The 19,616-nt window shown below is 36.9% G+C and overlaps 1 protein-coding gene across 1 annotated transcript; it reads right to left on the bottom strand.

Annotated features, from left to right (window-relative positions):
• Positions 1 to 3,973: 3,973 nt before the first annotated feature.
• Positions 3,974 to 4,555, bottom strand: LOC116124178 (uncharacterized mitochondrial protein AtMg00810-like). Its single transcript, XM_031409892.1, has one exon. The coding sequence runs from the start codon at positions 4,553 to 4,555 to the stop codon at positions 3,974 to 3,976; it is 582 nt and encodes a 193-aa protein (XP_031265752.1).
• Positions 4,556 to 19,616: the final 15,061 nt, after the last annotated feature.

Below are 19,616 nucleotides of genomic sequence, written 5' to 3'. Positions count from 1 at the left end.
TGTCCATGTATTCTGCCATGATGGAGTTTAAATAGAGATTTCTATGCCTTAGAATGCTTATATCTTGCAAATGTGAGAAATGAGTTGTTGGTTGGAAAGGTAGTTTGAATGGAATTGGGGTTATTGTGGATCCTTTTTAGAAGTGTTTTGTTGACAGGTTTTATGGCTTTGTGAAGGGGTTTTTTCCCCATTTTGGATGGTTAGAGAAGAATTTAGATCATTGCTATATTAGAGTTTTATAGTGCACATGAGATGTTTGATGAAATGCCTAATAAGGTTTGAGTATGATTGTGCACTTAATTCTTGCAATATGGATGTTGGCATTTCTAAGTGCATTAGTGGAGATGACCATCCATGCATTGTTATATGCATTGAAAAGTGACCTAAGAAGTGTAGGAAAATTGTGTATGCAATTACCCTATGAGTAGAGAGCTTGGTGGGTAAACCCCTTTAAGGGTAGAGAGCATTGAAAAGTACTACAATAGAGTGAATTAAAGAGTAGTATAGTTGGGATGATGCTTTGTGATCATCACCCGATAGTTATGGGATCGTGATGTGCTTGTGACCACCACCCGAATAGCCTTAGTGATGGGTCGACGCTTTGTGATCGTCACCCGATGAGTAGTAGAGACGGGTAAATGTTCTTTGACCACTACCCTTTATAATAGATAAGTAGTTGATGCTTGTGATCATCATCCGACATTTAGATAAGAGGGTTGATGCTTTGTGACCATCACCCGATAGTGACTAGAGACGGGTAAATGCTTGGTGATCGTTACCAAAAATTCATGAGGAACGGGTAGGTGCTAGGTGATCTCCACCCGATAGTTAGGAAGAACCGAGTTGGTGCTTTGGTGATCCTCACTCGGTAGTCACTAAGAACGGTTTGTACTGTGTAATTTCACCCGTAGCCATAGAGAGTGAGATGGTGCGTGTGAACACCATCCGGCCGTACCTCCGTAAGATGAGGCCATGATGTTAGTAGAAACAGAGATAGAATCAGAAAAGTATAGGAGAAAAGAATTAAGAGTTATACTACGGGGAAAGACAGATAGAGGGTTTTACTTACTGAGCATTATTTTTGTGCTCACCCCGTTTTTTCCTTTGTGGATGCAGGATCTAGGTGATGATGCAGTCGGCGGAGCGTCGGCAAGCGAAGAGAGATAGCTACACTGTTTTCCCCTGTTTGTCTTTAAACAAATTTTGTAAACAGTACTTTTTGTGTGATAAAAGACTATGAATTGTAATGAAAAGAAACTTTGGGCCCAATTTTCTATGTTATTATGCATGCATTGTATGAGTTTTTCAGCATGTTGAGAGGTTGCCTAATGGTGTAAAAGCCATTGGATGTAAATGGGTCTTTAGACAAAGAGGACCTTTCGCAACATTAAGATACAAGGCAAGACTCGTTGCTAAGGGATTCCCTCAGAAAGAAGGACTCGATTACATGGAGACTTCTCTCCTGTATCTAAGAAAGATTCTTTGCGTGTGATTTTGGCATTAGTAGCCCATTTTGACTAAGAGTTGCAACAAATGGATGTGAAAACGGCATTTCTCAATGGAGACCTAGAAGAGAGGTTTAATAGAAACAACCTGAAGGATTTTCCTCTAGTGATGGTGAGCACTTGGTTTGTAAGCTCAAGAAATCTATATACGGTCTAAACAAGCATCCCGCCAATGGTATTTTAAATTCATGGGGTATTTACTCGTTCGGTTTTGTTGAAAACCCCATGGATCAATGTATATACCAGAAGGTTAGTGGGAGTAAGATATGCTTTCTATTTTAATGTAGATGATATTTTGCTTGCAACCAATGATAAGGGTTTGCTGCATGAGTGAAACAATTCCTCTCTAAGAATTTTGATATGAAGATATGGTGATGCATCTTATGTCATTGGCATAGATCCCTAGAGACAGATTTCGAGGTATCTTGGGTCTGTCTCAAAAAAAACCTATATCAATAGGTTTTAGAGAGATTTTGAATGAAAGATTTTCCACCAGTGTGGCTCCCATTGTGAAGGCGATAAGTTCTTTGAACCAATGCCCAAAGAACGATTTTGAAAGGGAACAAATGAGAACATTCCTATGCTTCTACTGTCGGAAGCCTGATGTATGCTCAGGTCTGATACAAGGCCTGACATTGCTTTATTGTTGGAATGTTGGGACGATATCAAAGTAATCCAGGTTTAGACCACTGGAGAGCTGCAAAAGTGATGAGGTACCTTCAGGAACCAAAAACTACATGCTTATGTATAGACGGACGACAATCTGGAAGTAATTGGTTATTCAATCAGACTTTGCTGGCTGTGTTGATTCACGCAAATCACTCAGGATATGTTTTCATAATGGCTGGTGGAGCTGTATCTGGAGAAGTGTAAAGCAGTCCTTGACTGCTACGTCCACTAAAGCTGAGTTCGTTTCTTGTTTTGAGGCTACTTCACATGGTGTATGGTTAAAAGTTTCATAGCTGGACTTAAAATTATGGATTCCATTTCTAAACCAAAGAATCTACTGCGATAATTCAGCTGCTGTCTTAGCTAAGAACAATAAAAGTGGAAGTCGAAGTAAAACATGACATTAAGTACTTAGCCATAAGAGGAGCGTATTAAAGAAAAGAAAGTGGTATTGAGCACATAAGTACTGAATTGATGTCGCTGATCCTTGACCAAGGCATGCCACCATTGAAATTCAAGGATCATGAGAAGAAATGGGACTTCATTCCACATGTAGTTGCATATTAATGTTTGAAATAAAACTCTTATTTACTATGATGTTTTCTCAATTCAAGTGCACTTAATTTCATTTGAGAAAACTCATCTGTAGGCCCAAGAATAAACGGGTTTATTCATTAAGTAAGGTTGTCATATATAAAGTAAACTTGAGAAATGAAATGCATTGTAATACATGGAGATATACTCGTTTTATTTTGAGGACTTGTCGCCATGATTCGTGTATTTGTGTTCTTAATGAAATAATGGTTAAAAATGTGGACCAAGTGGGAGAATGTAAACTTACGTTACATGAGTAACGTAAATAACGATTTTCATCAGTTTTAAGTTGAGGGCCACGTTCTTTGTTCAGTTTTCAAACGCTCAGTTTTCAAACTTGGGATTTATGGCATCCCATTCGCAGCCATTAAAAGCTTGATGGAAGCTTGGTTATGAATATATTATTTTGGTCCCTAAGCTCAAGAACACGAATATACATAAAAATACACCATCAATAGAGTGTCTTGAGAGCTTAGAAGATCCAAAATACTGCTCGTGAGTTTGCTTCAATGGATGGAGGTAATTCTTGATTCCTGGTTTATAGTTTAAGAATATTATATTCTTTGTATTTCTGTTTAGATTACAGATGAAATGTCTTACATTCAATTCATTGATTTATCACTAAGGAGTTACACCCTTTATACAGGGAGTATACGATCTCCTAAATCTCCCAATTATGTCAATTGCGGACTACACAATTTTTTGTCTGACATAATTAGGAGATTACATAATCTTTAGAATATTCTAAGATCATATACCTGACATAACTAAAAGATTACATAATATTTACCTGATTACAAAATATTTACACAATATTGTGAAAATCTTAACACTCCCCCTCAAGTTGGTGCGTAGATGTCACACATGCCCAACTTGTCTAACACTTGTGAGAAAATATGTTTGGAGACAGCGTTGGTAAGAATATCGGCCAATTGATCCTCTGATCGAATCTTGGGTAGTTCAATAATCTTTTCATCCAGTTTTTCTTTGATGAAAAATCTATCTATTTCAATGTGCTTCAAACGATCATGTTGAACTGAATTGTAAGAAATGAAAAATACTGCTTTATTGTCACAATATAACTGGATTGGTTGATTAGGTTGATAACCCAAATCTTATAGTAGAAATCTTAGCCACAAAGCTTCACAAATCCCAAGTGCCATTCCCCTAAATTCTGCTACAACGCTTGAGCGTGCCACAACATTCTATTTCTTGCTTCTCCACGTGACTAGATTACCTCCTACAAAAGTGAAATAACCAAAAGTAGATCGTTTGTCATCCACTGCTCCAGCCCAATCAGCATCAATATACGCATGCACATTTTGGTAGTCCTTATTTTTAGAAAATAAGATTCCCTTTCTAGGAGCATGTTTTAAATATCTCAGGATACGCATAACTGCGTTCATATGTTGCTCTCCAGGATTATGCATGAACTGACTGACTATACTCAATGCATAAGCAAGATCTGGCCTAGTGTGAGACAAATACATCAATCTTCCCACAAGTCTCTGGTATCTCCCTTTGTCAATTGGTACTTGATCTGTCTCGACTCCTAATTTCAAGCCTTCTTCGATTAGTGTATTAGCTAGTTGATATGCTGACATACCAGTTTCCTGCAACACATCCAAGTCATACTTTCTTTGTGATAGAAAGATACCTCTGTTAGATCGAGACACTTCAATTCCGAGAAAATATTTCAAAGAACCTAGGTCCTTCATCTCGAATTCTATTGATAAGTATTTTTGCAATGCCTTCCTTTCTTCTGGATCATTTACTGTAACCACCATATCATCCACATATACAATAAGTGCAGTGATCTTTCCTTGCTATTTTTTAAGGAATAGTGTGTGATCTGAATTGCTCTGAAGGTAGCCAAAAAACTTCATAGCTTTGGTGAACCTCCCAAACCATGCCCTCGGAGATTNATGCATCATTTCAATCTAAAGCATATACTTAAGTTTCCAAAATTCTATATCTAAAGTCTCACACTTAGAAAGATCGATCAGTCGTGATATTGCACAGATACCAATACCACAATCACTTTAGAAATATAAGGAAATATTTCGTATTACATACCATATGCTAGCACCCATTGATTCTCAAGATATATCCACTGGCCCCCTGTTGGAGAAAGAAAGTACTAGGCATACATCATAATCACAGAAATTTAATTAATTTGAATCTTGTCTGTATCGGCATGAAAAATGTGGGTCTAAAGAGGAAATTAATAATTTGATCATCATCATCAGCAGCAGCAGCAGCAGCAGCAGCAGCATAACATTATCTTCCTTCAAGCAACTTTACGACTCTTTTTAAGTCTCAAACTTTTGTTTTAAATGCAACCCAAATTCGAGGCTCAAGTACATGTTTTCTTCCACATTATATAGCCTTCAAAAATTCACATCTCAGATCATGTATTATATACTTTTAAAAAATTTAAATATCAAATTATTTATTATCGTACACGAATTATAAAATCTCTTGTGGAATGTCGATTGCTTCTTGCCTTCTTCCATACACACTAGATTTCAATATGTTTTCGGTTTCCCGACAAGATAGTATTTCTATTCCAGTAAACCAAGGACCCACATCATGAATGATTAATTCTTTCAAACATTGATTCATAGATTACATTCTAATCATCTATTCAAAGGATACGACTAATATGAGTCGAGGTTTCTGCTCAAACTTTTCATACCTACAGTTTTCCTTTTGTATCTCGTTGGCTAATGTCATTTTCTGCAAGATTTTCCATCTCTCTTCTTAATATTCCATGAGGAAAAACTAAACTTGACACTGTTTATATATAAATTATATCTACCATCCAAATATAAGAGAAGCATCGATATATTCGTACGATCAGGCATTGTGATGTGCTCTAGCTAATTAATCAGTTATCAAGTTATTTGATGCGATTGACAAACAATTGAGGTGACATTTGATGATGCATAGACTGATTTAATTATTAATCTGACTGCACACTAACAGCAGATGGAGAGAATAGAAGTTGGTGAGAAGAAATCTCTATGAAAATTATTGATGTACATGTTGGACTAAAGAACAAAACCGCACCGTTTGAGAATAAGTGATACGGCAGCGTTTTATGTATGTTAGAGTGTTGCTTTAGGCAGCTCAGCTAAGACACTTATTGTATAAGAAATATAGGCATAAAGTGTACTGTATCAAAAACACTTTACTAATTTTGAAAAGTTAGATACAAACTCTGTTCGTTCTTTCTCCTCTGTTTTTCCTTTACTCCCTACTGTTGTTCATATAGTTCTCACACTCCCCATGCTGCCATTCTTATTTAAGTATAAACTCGAAAATATATGTTTAGTGAATACTTACTCTAAACATAATATAATCAAAAATTAATTTTATATTATAATAATTTAGTTCTTTTTGTTGACCTGAGTACGATTACAATATTCTATGCAATCTCAATCGATCACATCCAATATCAAATCAAACCCTTAATAATAGTTGATTGAACAACAGTATATTAGCGGGTGCTCTATTTTCAAAAAGAAGATCGATCTCTTATCATTCTAGTGTTGAATATATTCAACTTTCAACCCCACCAATGCCAAGTAATTTGATAAAATGCTAATTTTATTGGACCCTTGGTGCTTTACAGATTATTATAATATAAATTTGTTTGAACGTCGCATTGTTTCTTCCTATTGTCCGACTAAAATTGTACCAAATTAAGCCTTGCCGAGCCAATCTTCCAACTACACCTTTCATTTGACACTCATGGCTTTTTAAATTTAATATATTACNATTATTATAATATAAATTTGTTTGAACGTCACATTGTTTCTTCCTATTGTCCGACTAAAATTGTACCAAATTAAGCCTTGCCGAGCCAATCTTCCAACTACACCTTTCATTTGACACTCATGGCTTTTTAAATTTAATATATTACTCAAGAGGATACACCGACGGTTGAATTGAATGCTTTAAAAAAAATATTGCACGAAAAAAATTCTTGATCACGCCACTGCTTTTGTATAATACGATGTGTGTTGATGCATAAAATATCATGTAGTGTGACGTGATATATGAATGTACTATAACCATTTGCGGCCTGGGGGGTGGGGATAAACCTGCCTTTATTTCACATCAAGCATAAAATATCATGTAGTGTGACGTGATATATGAATGTACTATAACCCCTTGCGGCCTGGGGATAAACCTGCCTTTATTTCACATCAAGGTATACAGTTTGGAAGCTAGCTTTCATGACAGTGAACATGCAGAAATGAACCCTTTGCGGCCTCGTGATATATGAATGTACAGTTTGGAAGCTAGCTTTCACGTGAAAAGAATGTACGATAGTGGTGGTGGAGGTGGGCCAAAAGCCGCTGGGAACGCCATTCGTTACTCTTTAAAGTACAAAATAAAGTCTGCAAACATTTTCATATAGGTGTGACAGTGAACATGCAGAAATGATTGTTGAAGAGTTACTTATCGATAGACAGAGAAAAAATGTTTAATCAGTTGAAACGACACGTTTAATGCGGCCGCGGTCGGTGGTGAAGACCTTGGTGATGATGTTGAAATCTCACCTTCCAAATAGCTCTTCACTTCATTTTCATGGTAGAGCGATCCACTTCGTACTTACAATTTTGTTTAGGGAATATGAATGCAGCGTCGTCTTGTTGGCTTATCATTTAATTGATTCATCTCTTCCTCACAAGATTAATTGACAAGAATAACTTTCCCCATGAAAGATAATCTAACTAATTGGCCTTTCCCAGTGTATAGCTTTAGAAAATTCACATCCGAAATCATGTATTATTGTATAATTTTCGAAAATCCATATATCAAATCATTTATTATCCTGCATAAATTATAAATTGATGCAGACTTTGATAGTACGATCAGGGATTAAAGAGGATCCTTGCTATCAAAATCAAAGATAAGCTAATGTCAAATCTGATAGAGTTGTTGACCACTTCGGTAATAATGAGCTACACACTTTTATCTTGTAATGAACAATAATAATTATAAAACATATTACTTTATTATATTTCTCTTGTAATGAACAATAATAATTATAAAACATATTACTTTATTATAAATCAGAGAAGTGAGATAATATTGAAATAATGTTTGATTTTGTTGGACGAAGTCTGTTAATTGGGTAAACCAGGATAAATCGTGTATTTTCTTCTTTCTTTTTATTGTTTGTGTTTGTGTGTTTTGTGTTTATTTTGTTTTCCGTTACTCTTTATTAAGTTCAAAATCACACCAAGGTCCAGATAATTAGTATCTCAAATAGTAATTCACAAACTAGTTTCTTAGTTATTATTTATTTATTTTTACTGTGAATATCTCACATAAACAGCTCAAAATCTTCTTCGAGTCATACAGGTTGATATTGTACTCACATTTACAGCCAAATAGGCGATTACATATCATAGTTTCAGGTTGTATTTGACGATCTATACCACAGCCTAGATTATAATAAAATGTTTATATAAATTGAGGGTATTATCATTCAACACAGACATATTAAAAAAAAAAAAAAAAAAAAAAGCATCGGCAAAATGAAATACCCCGATTAATTCATACAAGTTAATATAGAATGGTGTGTAAATAGCATTAATTAAAGAGAATCATTCAACAATAATTGAGAATATTCTTATTTTGTAATTAAATTCTTCGAGAAAGTTGAGGATGAGTGATCATTATCTCACATGGTATTCAATTCTTCTCATGTGGAATGTCGATTGCTTCTTCTAACCAGTTTAAAAGACAAGTCGACCAAAGACACTGATAAACCGACCAGATCCTTTTTTTCTTCCCTAAGAAAACACAACCACTAACAATGCTACTATTTCTGAGGTTGCCTAAACAATACAAAGACAGACATGCATGTCCCTCAAGAAAATGGAAAACCAAACGTTCTCAAGAATTTATGTATAAAGTTCGTATATTATTAATCGATCCCACAAGGTCAATGATTGAAAACTGAAAAGGCTACGAAACAACACCGGGGATGGTGAAGCCCACAAGGTGGTGGTGGGAGTCTGGTCTATAATTGTGGCTAAGTTTAGGTGGACCCGACCAGCCCAGAGGAGGAGATGGAGGTGCAGCCCGTGCAGGTGGATATGAGGGCATCATTGCATTATAGCAACATTACCATGAACAAGAAACCCTCCAATGTTTCTTAATGTTTTCTGTTGCATCTCACTCATAAATATTTTAATTTTAATTGTGGCTGTTGTGGTTCTTTATTGACGTAAATATATAAATGCTGTATATATTGGTTCAAATATGTGAAATAGATAATAGGGAGGTTCGGAAAGAGAGAGCTCAGAGAAGTGGGGATTCATTGACAAACCCAAATTATGTAATTCCCAGGAAGCCAATGGTTTGATTTTATGTGATGGGAAGTGTATATATATCTGTCTTTGGTAGTGGGTTTAATCAGTCAAATCTTTTGAAAACCGAAAAAAAAAAACAAATCCGATTTCTTTTTTCTGTAAGTAATATTAACTCCAAGTTATTTATTATTTTATAATGCACACGCTCCAAATTATCGCCGTTAAATAATAACACATCTCATACCATAATATATAATTTCATTTCATTCTCACAAATCCATTTTGAAAACTTCATCATTTATTCTCTCCTTTATCCCTTTTCCATTTCCTCTTTGTAAACTCTCTCTCTTGGTGAGTGCAGCTGCAGGCCTGCAGCCCCTCTGTCACAACGGCAGTACTATTTTCACTCCTCAAAACATCGCCACCTCAAACCCCTCTTGTACTATTTTTCACCAAAACAGCAACAACAATCGGAAACGTTTCATTTGCTTCCCAAAAACATTTTCTCACAACACACCGATGACAAATCATTTCTTCCTTCCTTCTATTTCTCTCTAGAAACAGCAATACTTACATTAGCAGCCAGCCCGTCTTTTTTTTTTGTTTTCTAAAAATATTTTTTACGCTATGAGACTTGCATTTTCACCATCTCCACCTACTACTGCTACTACCCATCACCAATTACATTACTCTTTTCTTTCACTTTCTTTCCTCCTTAAACGATGGCGTTCAACTTGCAGAAGACCATCTACGTTAACTCTCATGGCTACCTCTACCACTACCAATCCGGCAATCCCATCACAACTACTCCCACTTTCCAGCCCCACTGTTACCACCATAAAAAAGACATGATCATCGTCATCATGGGCGCCATCGGCACCGGAAAATCCCGCCTTTCCAACCTCTGCCGTTGCACCCAACAGCCGTAGGTCCCACCCGCCGTCTCTAAGTTTCTTTATTTTTCCTATTTGCCCCTTCGGTAGCTGACTGTGTTCTCTTTTATCTCCCTCACCGCTTCCTCCTATACACCTCGGCGCATCTGATCCCACCCTGCTTTACCCTTCAAGCTCTCAACTTTCTCCGATGGGTACTCCCTGAAATACCTCTCGAACTCGGCTAGAAAGCGGTGGGGAATGTTTTGACGTTCATGCAGAGAAATCTTGTTGGTGGTGATTTCAAGACCCTTGTAGACTTGCATTTTATCGGAGTTGATGATTTCAGAAGGAAAATTACTGGTGCCCTTCCTTAACCCGCTCCGACTCACTGAGTTACGTAGCCTCCTCTGACTCACGAAAATACTCTTCTAACTCCTCGAACACCCCCGTCTCAAACATTTCGTCTACTCTCTTGTCCACAGTCCAGATATTCATACAGAACAGGTAATGATGAGTCAACCCAGACAAAACAACAGTTATCTCTCAAGCTTGAACTCACTGAGTTGAACGTGTCGAAAGCATCGAACCTTGGGTTGTATTCTTCGACAAGTAATGAATAAATGGAGTTGGAGCCGCCGACGACAAAGGGGGTTCTTTTCTTCTACGGGAGATAATATCGGAGATGGTTAAGTGAGCGAGGTGGCGGAACTCGAGGGGAGTCAACTCGCGTCCTGCGAGTGGAACTGGCCGAGAAAGTGGTGGCGAATGTTTTGACGTTCATGCAGTCTCGCTACCAGGTATTTCCCTTCTGAAATCATCAACTCCGATAAAATGCAAGTCTACAAGGTCTTGATATCACCACCAACAAGATTTCTCTGGTTGAACGTCAAAACATTCCCCAACACTTTCTAGCCGAGTTCGAGAGGTATTTCAGGGAGTACACGGCGGAGAAAGTTGAGAGCTTGAAGGGAAAAGGAGGGTGGGATCAGGTGCCTCAAGGTGTATATGAGGGAGCGGTGAGGGAGATAAAAGAGAACACATGTCAGCTAGCGTGGGGGCAAATAGGGAAAATAAAGAAACTGAGAGACGGCGGTTGGGACCTAAGGCGGTTGGAAGCAACGGCGGCGTTTAGGGCCTTGATGACGTGTAAAAAAAGGTGAAATATATCAGCAGCTTAATGGATTTGAATGGTGGATTCAGTAACAAAGATTTCAAGTCTGCCACTACAGGTTTCTATTCGAAGGTATATAGAGTCTAGAGTTTCTTTTGCATATGCTCTTATGAAATTAATTATGACCATACTAGTAAGTGATACGGATTCTGTTTATTTATTATTTTCAGGGTTAACCTGTTGTCTTCCAAAACATCAAATGGATATTAAGTAAGTTCAGAACTGGTTTTCCGTTGCTATTTCAGGAGAGCTCAAATCCGGGATAGCCACAGAAGGGTTGTTGTTTTTCCCGGATATAAAACGGGAAGGTTATGATTTGCCCATCGCCACAAGTTTCTTTCAAACTGCAAGCTTCATAAAACCAGTCCATTTTGGCTAAAATTGTTCTGGAAAGAATGCAAAGACTGAAAACACAGAAGCCTGGAACTTGATTCTTCATCTGGGGATGATGAAATTGTGAAGAAGAAAGACAGAAAGAGAGAGACATTGTTATGATTTTATATATAACACAAGTTGACTACTTGTTTCATTACTGAATCTACTAGTTTGCAATGAATTTAATGAAAAAAATGTTTTCCATTGAATACCTCTTCTTCATAATTTGAGAAAACAAGTAAGAGATGAGAGGCATAATCTACATATACATTAAAGTAAAAGATTGCAACTGCTGTGTTGAAGACATGAAATAGGAAGATTCATACATTACATAGTATAAAAGGAAACGATTCATAAACAGGGAAAGCACCACCCTCCCTAAATTACATGACATGAAATTAAGAAATGTCTGATAATTAATGAGCGATTAACTGGATTGATGCATTTGCCTGAGTTGCTTTGCCACATCAATCATGTTTGGCCTATTTTCCTATGAATCAGAGAGACATTTGAAGGCCAGTTCTGCAAATTTTTGATTACTCGGGTAGCTTTGATGGTAAATATGAATTTTAGATTCATTTGTGGAGGTTAATCAAAGAGGATATGAGTTAGTAATTGAAGTTGAAAGTTTAGTGTAGGCCAAAAGACTGTCTTGGCCCTTGCCGGGCCCAAGCACAAAGCACCTACTGCATGGTTTAGGGTCATGGCCCAATTATGGTTGGGCCTATGCCAAGACTCTTGGCATAGGCCAAACCCATGATGCAAACCTAGCTTCTCTCGAATTGGATTATCTAGATTGAGCCTCATTATTAGCTCACCTAGGCCTGATCCCATTGGCCAATGTTATCTCCAAATGACCTAGAGTTCTACTCAAACCTTAATACATCTACTTCATATTCTATTTTTATCCTAATTCACCCAGGATCCTAAACCTTATGTGAATTAGGACTCTCACTTCTACAAGGCAAACGAATCGAGGACTTTTTTAGTCACTGAAATTCTACCATTATGGACTCAGAGTCCTACTATGAAGATTCTATGACCACTATATGAAGAGAGGTCTCGCCTCTAATAAATGATTCATTATTTAATACCACCTAATAGCTCCAAATAGTTCTTGCTCATAAGAATTAACACTTTTATCCTAGCTCTAAATCTCCAATCAAACTCTGATAACCCTTCTTCCCCTTAACCCTCACTAAATAGTCTCTTTCTGCCTCGCTGAATTAAGCATTAAAGTACTTACGACAGACATCATACCGGTGTTTTACGTAAGCTTCATGCTTATTCTTTGTATGTATAGGTTTAGTTGATCGTCGGTGGCCTCAACCTCATAGGATTAGTCCGTCCTATAACTGTATATTTTTACCGTCAACATTTAGCATATAAGGTTTTTATATGAATGGTTGAGGAATTTAACTAAGGCCAGTAATTGTTGACCTCAGAGTAAACGTATGAGACACACTATAAGAGAACATTTTCCTTTGAAAAGAGTGGTGAGATTTGGGACAAGTTGGGATGCTCATCAATGGTCAACAAAAGATTAGGTTTATGTTTTCTTCCCTCAAAAAAGATAAGCGACTAGCTATTAAGGAAAGCATTTCAAAATTGGACAGCTCACATAATCAAGATATTCTTTGTAATTAGTATAGGCTAAAATCTTGCATACGTTATTATTTGATTCTTTTGTAACCGTTAGAATCTTAGCTTTTATGGCTATATATTGCCTAAGATAGATTAGTTGCTTTGTATATATATTTACGGAACAGAATCAATCAAATGTGTGTGGAACTATTCTCATTGAAACTGTAGCTTCTATTCTCTATATGGTATCAAGAGTCCTACCCTCAAACGAGTCTTCGATCCTTATAATGGCTTCCGCAACAAACACCCAACCCATTTCCTCCACTGAAAATCCTCTTGTCGTCCTCAATATCACGGCACAAATCAATGAGAAACTCACACCTTCTACCTTTCCTCAATGGCACGCTCAATTTGAGGCACTTCTAATTGGCTATGACTTGATGTACTATGTCAATGGAGACTCTATATGCCCTGTCTCTGATGAAACTTCCTCATCCTAGTCAAAGAGAAATCACTTGATTAGGCAAGATAAACTGATCCTCAGTGCTATTCTTGCCTCTACGTCTACTACCATCACTCATCTCATAGCCACAGCCAAGACATCCCAAGAAGCATGGAAAAACTCAAAAATATGTATGCTAGTAAGTCGCATACAAGAGCAATGCAGCTGAAAGAGGAACTGACCTTGATCCAGCAAGGGAATTGCACGGTTCCAGACTATCTCCATGCCGTTAAAGCATTCGCTAATGAAATTGCTGTCATAGATCATCCAATTTCAGATGATGATCTCACTCTATACATTCTTAACATATTGGGTCTGGATTTCAGAGACATCGTCGCTCCTATTCGTGTGAGAGAGAAATCCCTAGCTTTTGAAGAACTCCACGATTTGCTCGTTGGACACGAAAGTTACCTGCATGGCATGGAGGCCGCCGCTAAGCAACTTGTTGTTGCCGCCAATTTCACCTCTAAAAACCCCAACTTCCATGGAAGCAATTCGGGAAGAGAAGCTCGATGTTTCAATGCGCCCTCTCGATCTCAAGGGCCTTCTCGCATGGGCAATGGCCAACAAAGAGATCAAAGGCGCCAAAATAATGCCTTGGGCCGTAACAATTCAGCTCAAAAATGCTACCAGCCTAAGTTTCAGCTATGTGACCAATTGTGCCATACAACAAAAACGTGTCCTCAATTCCAGTCCACTGAAATGTCCGTCAACTCTACTGCTACATCAAATTCTGGAGAAACCAAATGGTTGATAGATTCAGCATCCTCTCATAATATCACTAGAGATTTATCAAATCTGTCAATTCACTCTGAATACGATGAAATTGATGAAGTGGTTTTAGGTGATGGCACAAGTTTGACTGTTTCACATATTGGTTCTCTAGCCTTACATTCACCAAAAAAAATCTTTCATTTAAATGATACACTTTGTGTTCCAAATCTTCACAAGAATTTAATTTCAGTTTATCATTTTACAAAACAAAATAATGTTTTTGTTGAATTTCACCCTTTCCATTTTCTTGTGAAGGATCAGACCACGAGGGTGACATTACTGAGAGCGGCGTTTGAAAGTGGTGTCTACACATTTCCAAACTCTTTGGCGGCTTCTCAATCCAGAATGGTTGCAAATGTGCATGAACAGACTTCAATTGATGGATGGCACAAGCGTCTTGGACATCCATCAATAAAGATTGTTCAAAGTCTTATTAATTTGTTTTCTCTTCCGCTTACCACAAAAAAAAAAGCCATCTTCATGTACTTCTTGCTCCATTAATAAACCACATCAACAACCTTTTGGTTCCACTAGTTTTCAAAGTCATTCGCCTCTTGAAATTATTTACACTCATGTTTGGGGACCCGCTCACTACACTGGCTTGGATAGTTCTAGATATTATCTCATATTTGTTGATCATTATACAAAATACATGTGGTTTTATCCGATGATCACCAAATCCAGTGTATCAGCCATCTTTCCACAATTTAAAAATCCTGTTGAAACGCGCTTCAATTCAAAAATAAAAAGTTTATACTCTGACAATGGAGGAGAATTCATCAGTCTTAATTTTTTTTTTTTCTCTCCATAGGATAAGCCATTACACAACAGCCCCATACACACCTCAACAAAATGGTGTTTTGGAATGACATCATCGTCATCTTGTAGAAACAAGTCTCACATTACTTCATGATGCATCGTTACCTCTTTCATACTGGTCGCATGCCTTCCAAACCGCCACTTATCTCATAAATCTTCAACCCACACCACTTCTCCAAAACAAATCTCCTTTTGAGGCTCTATTCGATCAAAGGCTGAATTATCACAAATTAAGAAAATTTGGATGCCTTTGTTATCCCCTTCTCAAGCCATATAACACCAATAAAATGGACCCCAAATCTATTCCTTGCATATTTCTTGGTTATTTCTTGGCTGTATATTGCCTAAGATAAATTAGTTGCTTTGTATATATATTTACGGAATAGAATCAATCAAATGTGTGTGGAATTATTCTCATTGAAACTGTAGCTTCTATTCTCTATACTACCTGTTGGTCTAACAAAAAATCAAACAAAAGTCTTTTCCGTTTTCTTTGTTTCTTATTGGTAAGAATCTTGGAGACAGTCCACTCATGGAGATAGTTGATGATTCAATTCAGATTTTCCACAAAAATAAGAAACATTTAGGTGCTTACTGGTGGCTCCGTGTAATCAAATTAAAAACCAAAATTGAAGAAAATTTCCAATAATAAGGAAAAAAAAAAAACAAATGTAAAATAAAAGTAATACTAACATGTTTCCTCAATATATTAGGTTAATTAATTAACAATGATGATAGATACCAGCACGAGTGCATTTACTAAACAAGTAAGGGAGAAGAAAACTTATAAACTGAAGAACATAAGGAGAAATGTTATAAAATAAAGACTTAGGATATAAGTAGATGTTGTTGCCGTAGGTTGTTGTTTTCACAAATTCAGTAAAAGACATGTTCCCACCCAAGGTTTCGTGAATCTCTAAGGCTCCGTTTGGTTCATTATTCTGATAGTTTTAAGAATAATCTTTTGAAAAAAGTTAAATTGAGCGGGTATTACGATGTAGGGTTTGGAAATTAACAAAAATATCCCCTATGTTTGTTTATTTTGTTGGAGTTGTCGACTACTTTAGCATTAATAGGTAACAGAGACGTACTCGGGAGACCCGCTGACCGGTCAGCGGGTAGGTGCCCCGCTCCCCGGTGAGTGGATTATATGCTTTGAATGTAATTGGTGATGAACCTAGGAATGTAAATGAAGCAAGAGCCATGGAAGATGCAAATCTGTGGGAGGTTGCGATGAATGATGAGATGCAGTCACTGGACAAGAATAGTACATGGATCCTATGTAAATTGCCTAAGGATAGAAAGGCAATTGGTTGCAAGTGGATGTTCAAAAGAAAGTTGTAGGCAAATGGGACAATTGCAAAGTATAAGGCGAGACTCGTTGCAAAGGGATTCTTGTAGATTGAGGGTGTTGATTATCGTGAGATTTTCTCTCCTGTGGCCAAGTTAACATCAATCAGATATGTTCTATCTATTGCTGCTGCATATGATCTTGAAATTGAGCAATTTGATGTAAAGACGGCATTCTTACATGGAGATTTAGAGGAGGAAATTTACATGAGGCAACCTGAGGGGTTTGTATGTAAAGGGAAGGAAGACTTGGTGTGTAGGTTGAGGAAGTCTTTTTATGGGCTTAAACAATCACCAAGGATGTGGTACCAAAAGTTCGACTCCTATGTTCTTTAGCATGGTTTTAGCCGCAACAACGTGAATCACTGTGTGTATGTAAAAAGGTTAGAAAATGTCTTTATTATTTTAACCTTATATTTAGATGATATGTTGCTGATAGGGAATAGCAAGAAGTTGATAAATTCTGTGAAGGTTTTGTTGGCTGCACAATTTGGCATGAAGGATCTTGGGGCTGCAAATTTTATTTTGGGTATGCAAATTACTAGAGATCGTTAGAGTTGTAAATTGTGATTAGGACAGAGAAAGTATATCGAGTAGGTGTTGAAGAAATTTAACATAGTAGACTGCAAACCTGTGAAGACTCCTATGACTCTGGGAGTGAAATTGTCTACTGATCAGTGTCCTAAGTCTGAGGAAGATGCTGAAGAAATGACACATGTGCCGTATGGAAGTGCTGTAGGTAGTTTGATGTATGCCATGGTGTGCACGCGACCTGATATTGCACAAGCAGTGGGAGTTTTGAGTCGCTTTAAGTCAAATCCTGGTAAGGAGCATTGGAGTGCTGTAAAGAGGGTTCTTAGATATCTTCGTGGGACCTCGGATTTATCATTATGTTATGGAGGCATGGCGACTAGGGATGAGCTAGATGTGATAGGTTTTGTGGATGCTGATTGGGGAGGTGATCTCGATAGTAGGCGTTCCACAAGTGGGTATGTATTCTCTTTATTTGGTGCTACTGTTTGTTGGATGAGTAAAAGGCAAAGTACTGTGGCTTTGTCATCGACTGAGGCAGAATACATGGCATTGACACATGCTGGCAAGGAAGCTATGTGGCTTCAAAGATTGAGTTTAGAGCTTGGTTTCAAGCTTGATGCTGTGAAGATTGGGTGTGACAATCAAGGGGCTATTTACTTAGCCAAGAATCCTACCTTTCATTCGCGATCAAAACACATTGACATACAATACAATTTCATCAGGCAAAATGTGGAGGAAAAATTGGTGTTGTTAGAGAAGGTTGATACACTTATTAATGCTGCAGATTTTCTTACCAAGGCTGTGAGTTTAGCAAAGTTTACATGGTGTGTTAATGAGGTAAGCCTTCATTGTGTGAAGTATTCGCCAAGTGGGAGAATGTTGGAGTTGTCGACTACTTCAGCATTAATGGGTAACGGAGACGCACTCGGGGGTCCTGCTGTAGGATTTCTTTTAAGTTACTAATTCCTTATTGGGTTGGGCCTAGACATAAGAATCCTTGTAAAACTAGGTTTAGTCTTTTAAACCTAGTATATAAACATACTTTTCTCTTGTTATGTGTGTGAGAGTAATTCATTCATTGTAAACGAGAGAGGTGAAGCATATTGCAATAATATTGACTCAGCTAGACGTAGCCCACATTGGGTGAACCAGGGTAAATCGCGTGTGTTATTTTATTTGTTTACTGTTTGATTTGTTTTACTATTATATTTTGTTCCTGTTGTTGTCTCTATTTCATTCATATTTACTAAACACCCTATAATAAAATATTAAAAGTTAAACAAAACACCCCCAACCGACCCATTAAATACGGACAGCTGGCCACCACCATCGAAGGGTGGCCGGAGTATTTTTGCAATTTCTAAAAAAAAAATTTGGGGGTGTTTGGTTAAATTAACAAATTTAGGAGGTTTAAAAGAAATTAAAAAATATAGAATAATATTTTGGGAATAATGACATTTTACTATTTAACTTTTTTGGGAATACTAATAATAGTATTCCCAAAAACGAAACAAACGGAGCCTAAGTTCTCACAATCTCACTTGTGGTTTCATAAATTCCAGATTCTCACATTTAAATTAATAGAAAATCGTATATATACATATATAGATGAGAGAAATTCACTATAATTTCATGAATACGATATACAAGATTACACAACAACACACCATAAACCCGATAAATAAAACAGAGCGAAAAAAATCAAAGTTTCTAACCACGCTCAATCGGTACTAGAGTGGAAACGATCCCAATTTCTAAAATACTCTCCACATGGTGTTTAATAACTTTTACATCAAATACGGTACTAGAGTGAAAATCATCACAGTTTCTAAGATATTCTCCCCATGGTGTTTAATAACTTTTACATCAAATACCCTATGTTATCACATTCATACACTCTCATGATTTTGAATTGGTTTTCACCCCTATTAGAACTCCTAAATTTTATTCCTATTTACAATTGTATTATTTATCAAATAGTTTTCTTAAAGACATATAATTTTACATAGAACAAATAAGAAAGCGAGCCATAATATCCCAACATACAAATGCCCAAGATACATGGCTTCCCTGTATATCTAATATGGCACCATCCAGCCTCCCCACAAAATTTCTTATCTTCTCACAGACCACCTTACAGAGCCAATTTGTACATATTTGTGATACTATAAATTGTCTTGGTGGACATAAGAAATCAGGAATTTTATAATATGGGCTGGACCTTGACCGGCGTTGAAATTTTGAGCCTTGCATTGTAGATTGTGTTTTGGGCTCTAACTGTTTGGCCCAGATGGAAACATAGGCCATGTTAAAAAGATCTGATATAGATTGGTGTACTCTAGTTTTGGAAGTCAATAATACAACAAACAAAAGTCGTTTATGTTTTTCTTTGATTCTTATAGCCAAGAATTCAATTAAGATTTTCTACAAAAATAAGAAACATTAAGACTTTGATATTCAGTTATACTATTTATAATATATTTACAAAAACTAATTTTGTTACTCCAAAAACTTATCATGATGAAATAT

This window comes from Pistacia vera, unplaced genomic scaffold (genome assembly GCF_008641045.1).
Source record: "Pistacia vera cultivar Batoury unplaced genomic scaffold, PisVer_v2 Contig150, whole genome shotgun sequence".
Taxonomy (NCBI): Eukaryota; Viridiplantae; Streptophyta; class Magnoliopsida; order Sapindales; family Anacardiaceae; genus Pistacia; species Pistacia vera.
This window is presented reverse-complemented; position numbering and strand designations above follow the sequence as displayed.

What these genes read in the sequence shown, in the direction of transcription:
- LOC116124178 (XM_031409892.1), bottom strand. Translation starts at nt 4,555, where the DNA reads ATGGTGGTTACAGTAAATGATCCAGAAGAAAGGAAGGCATTGCAAAAA.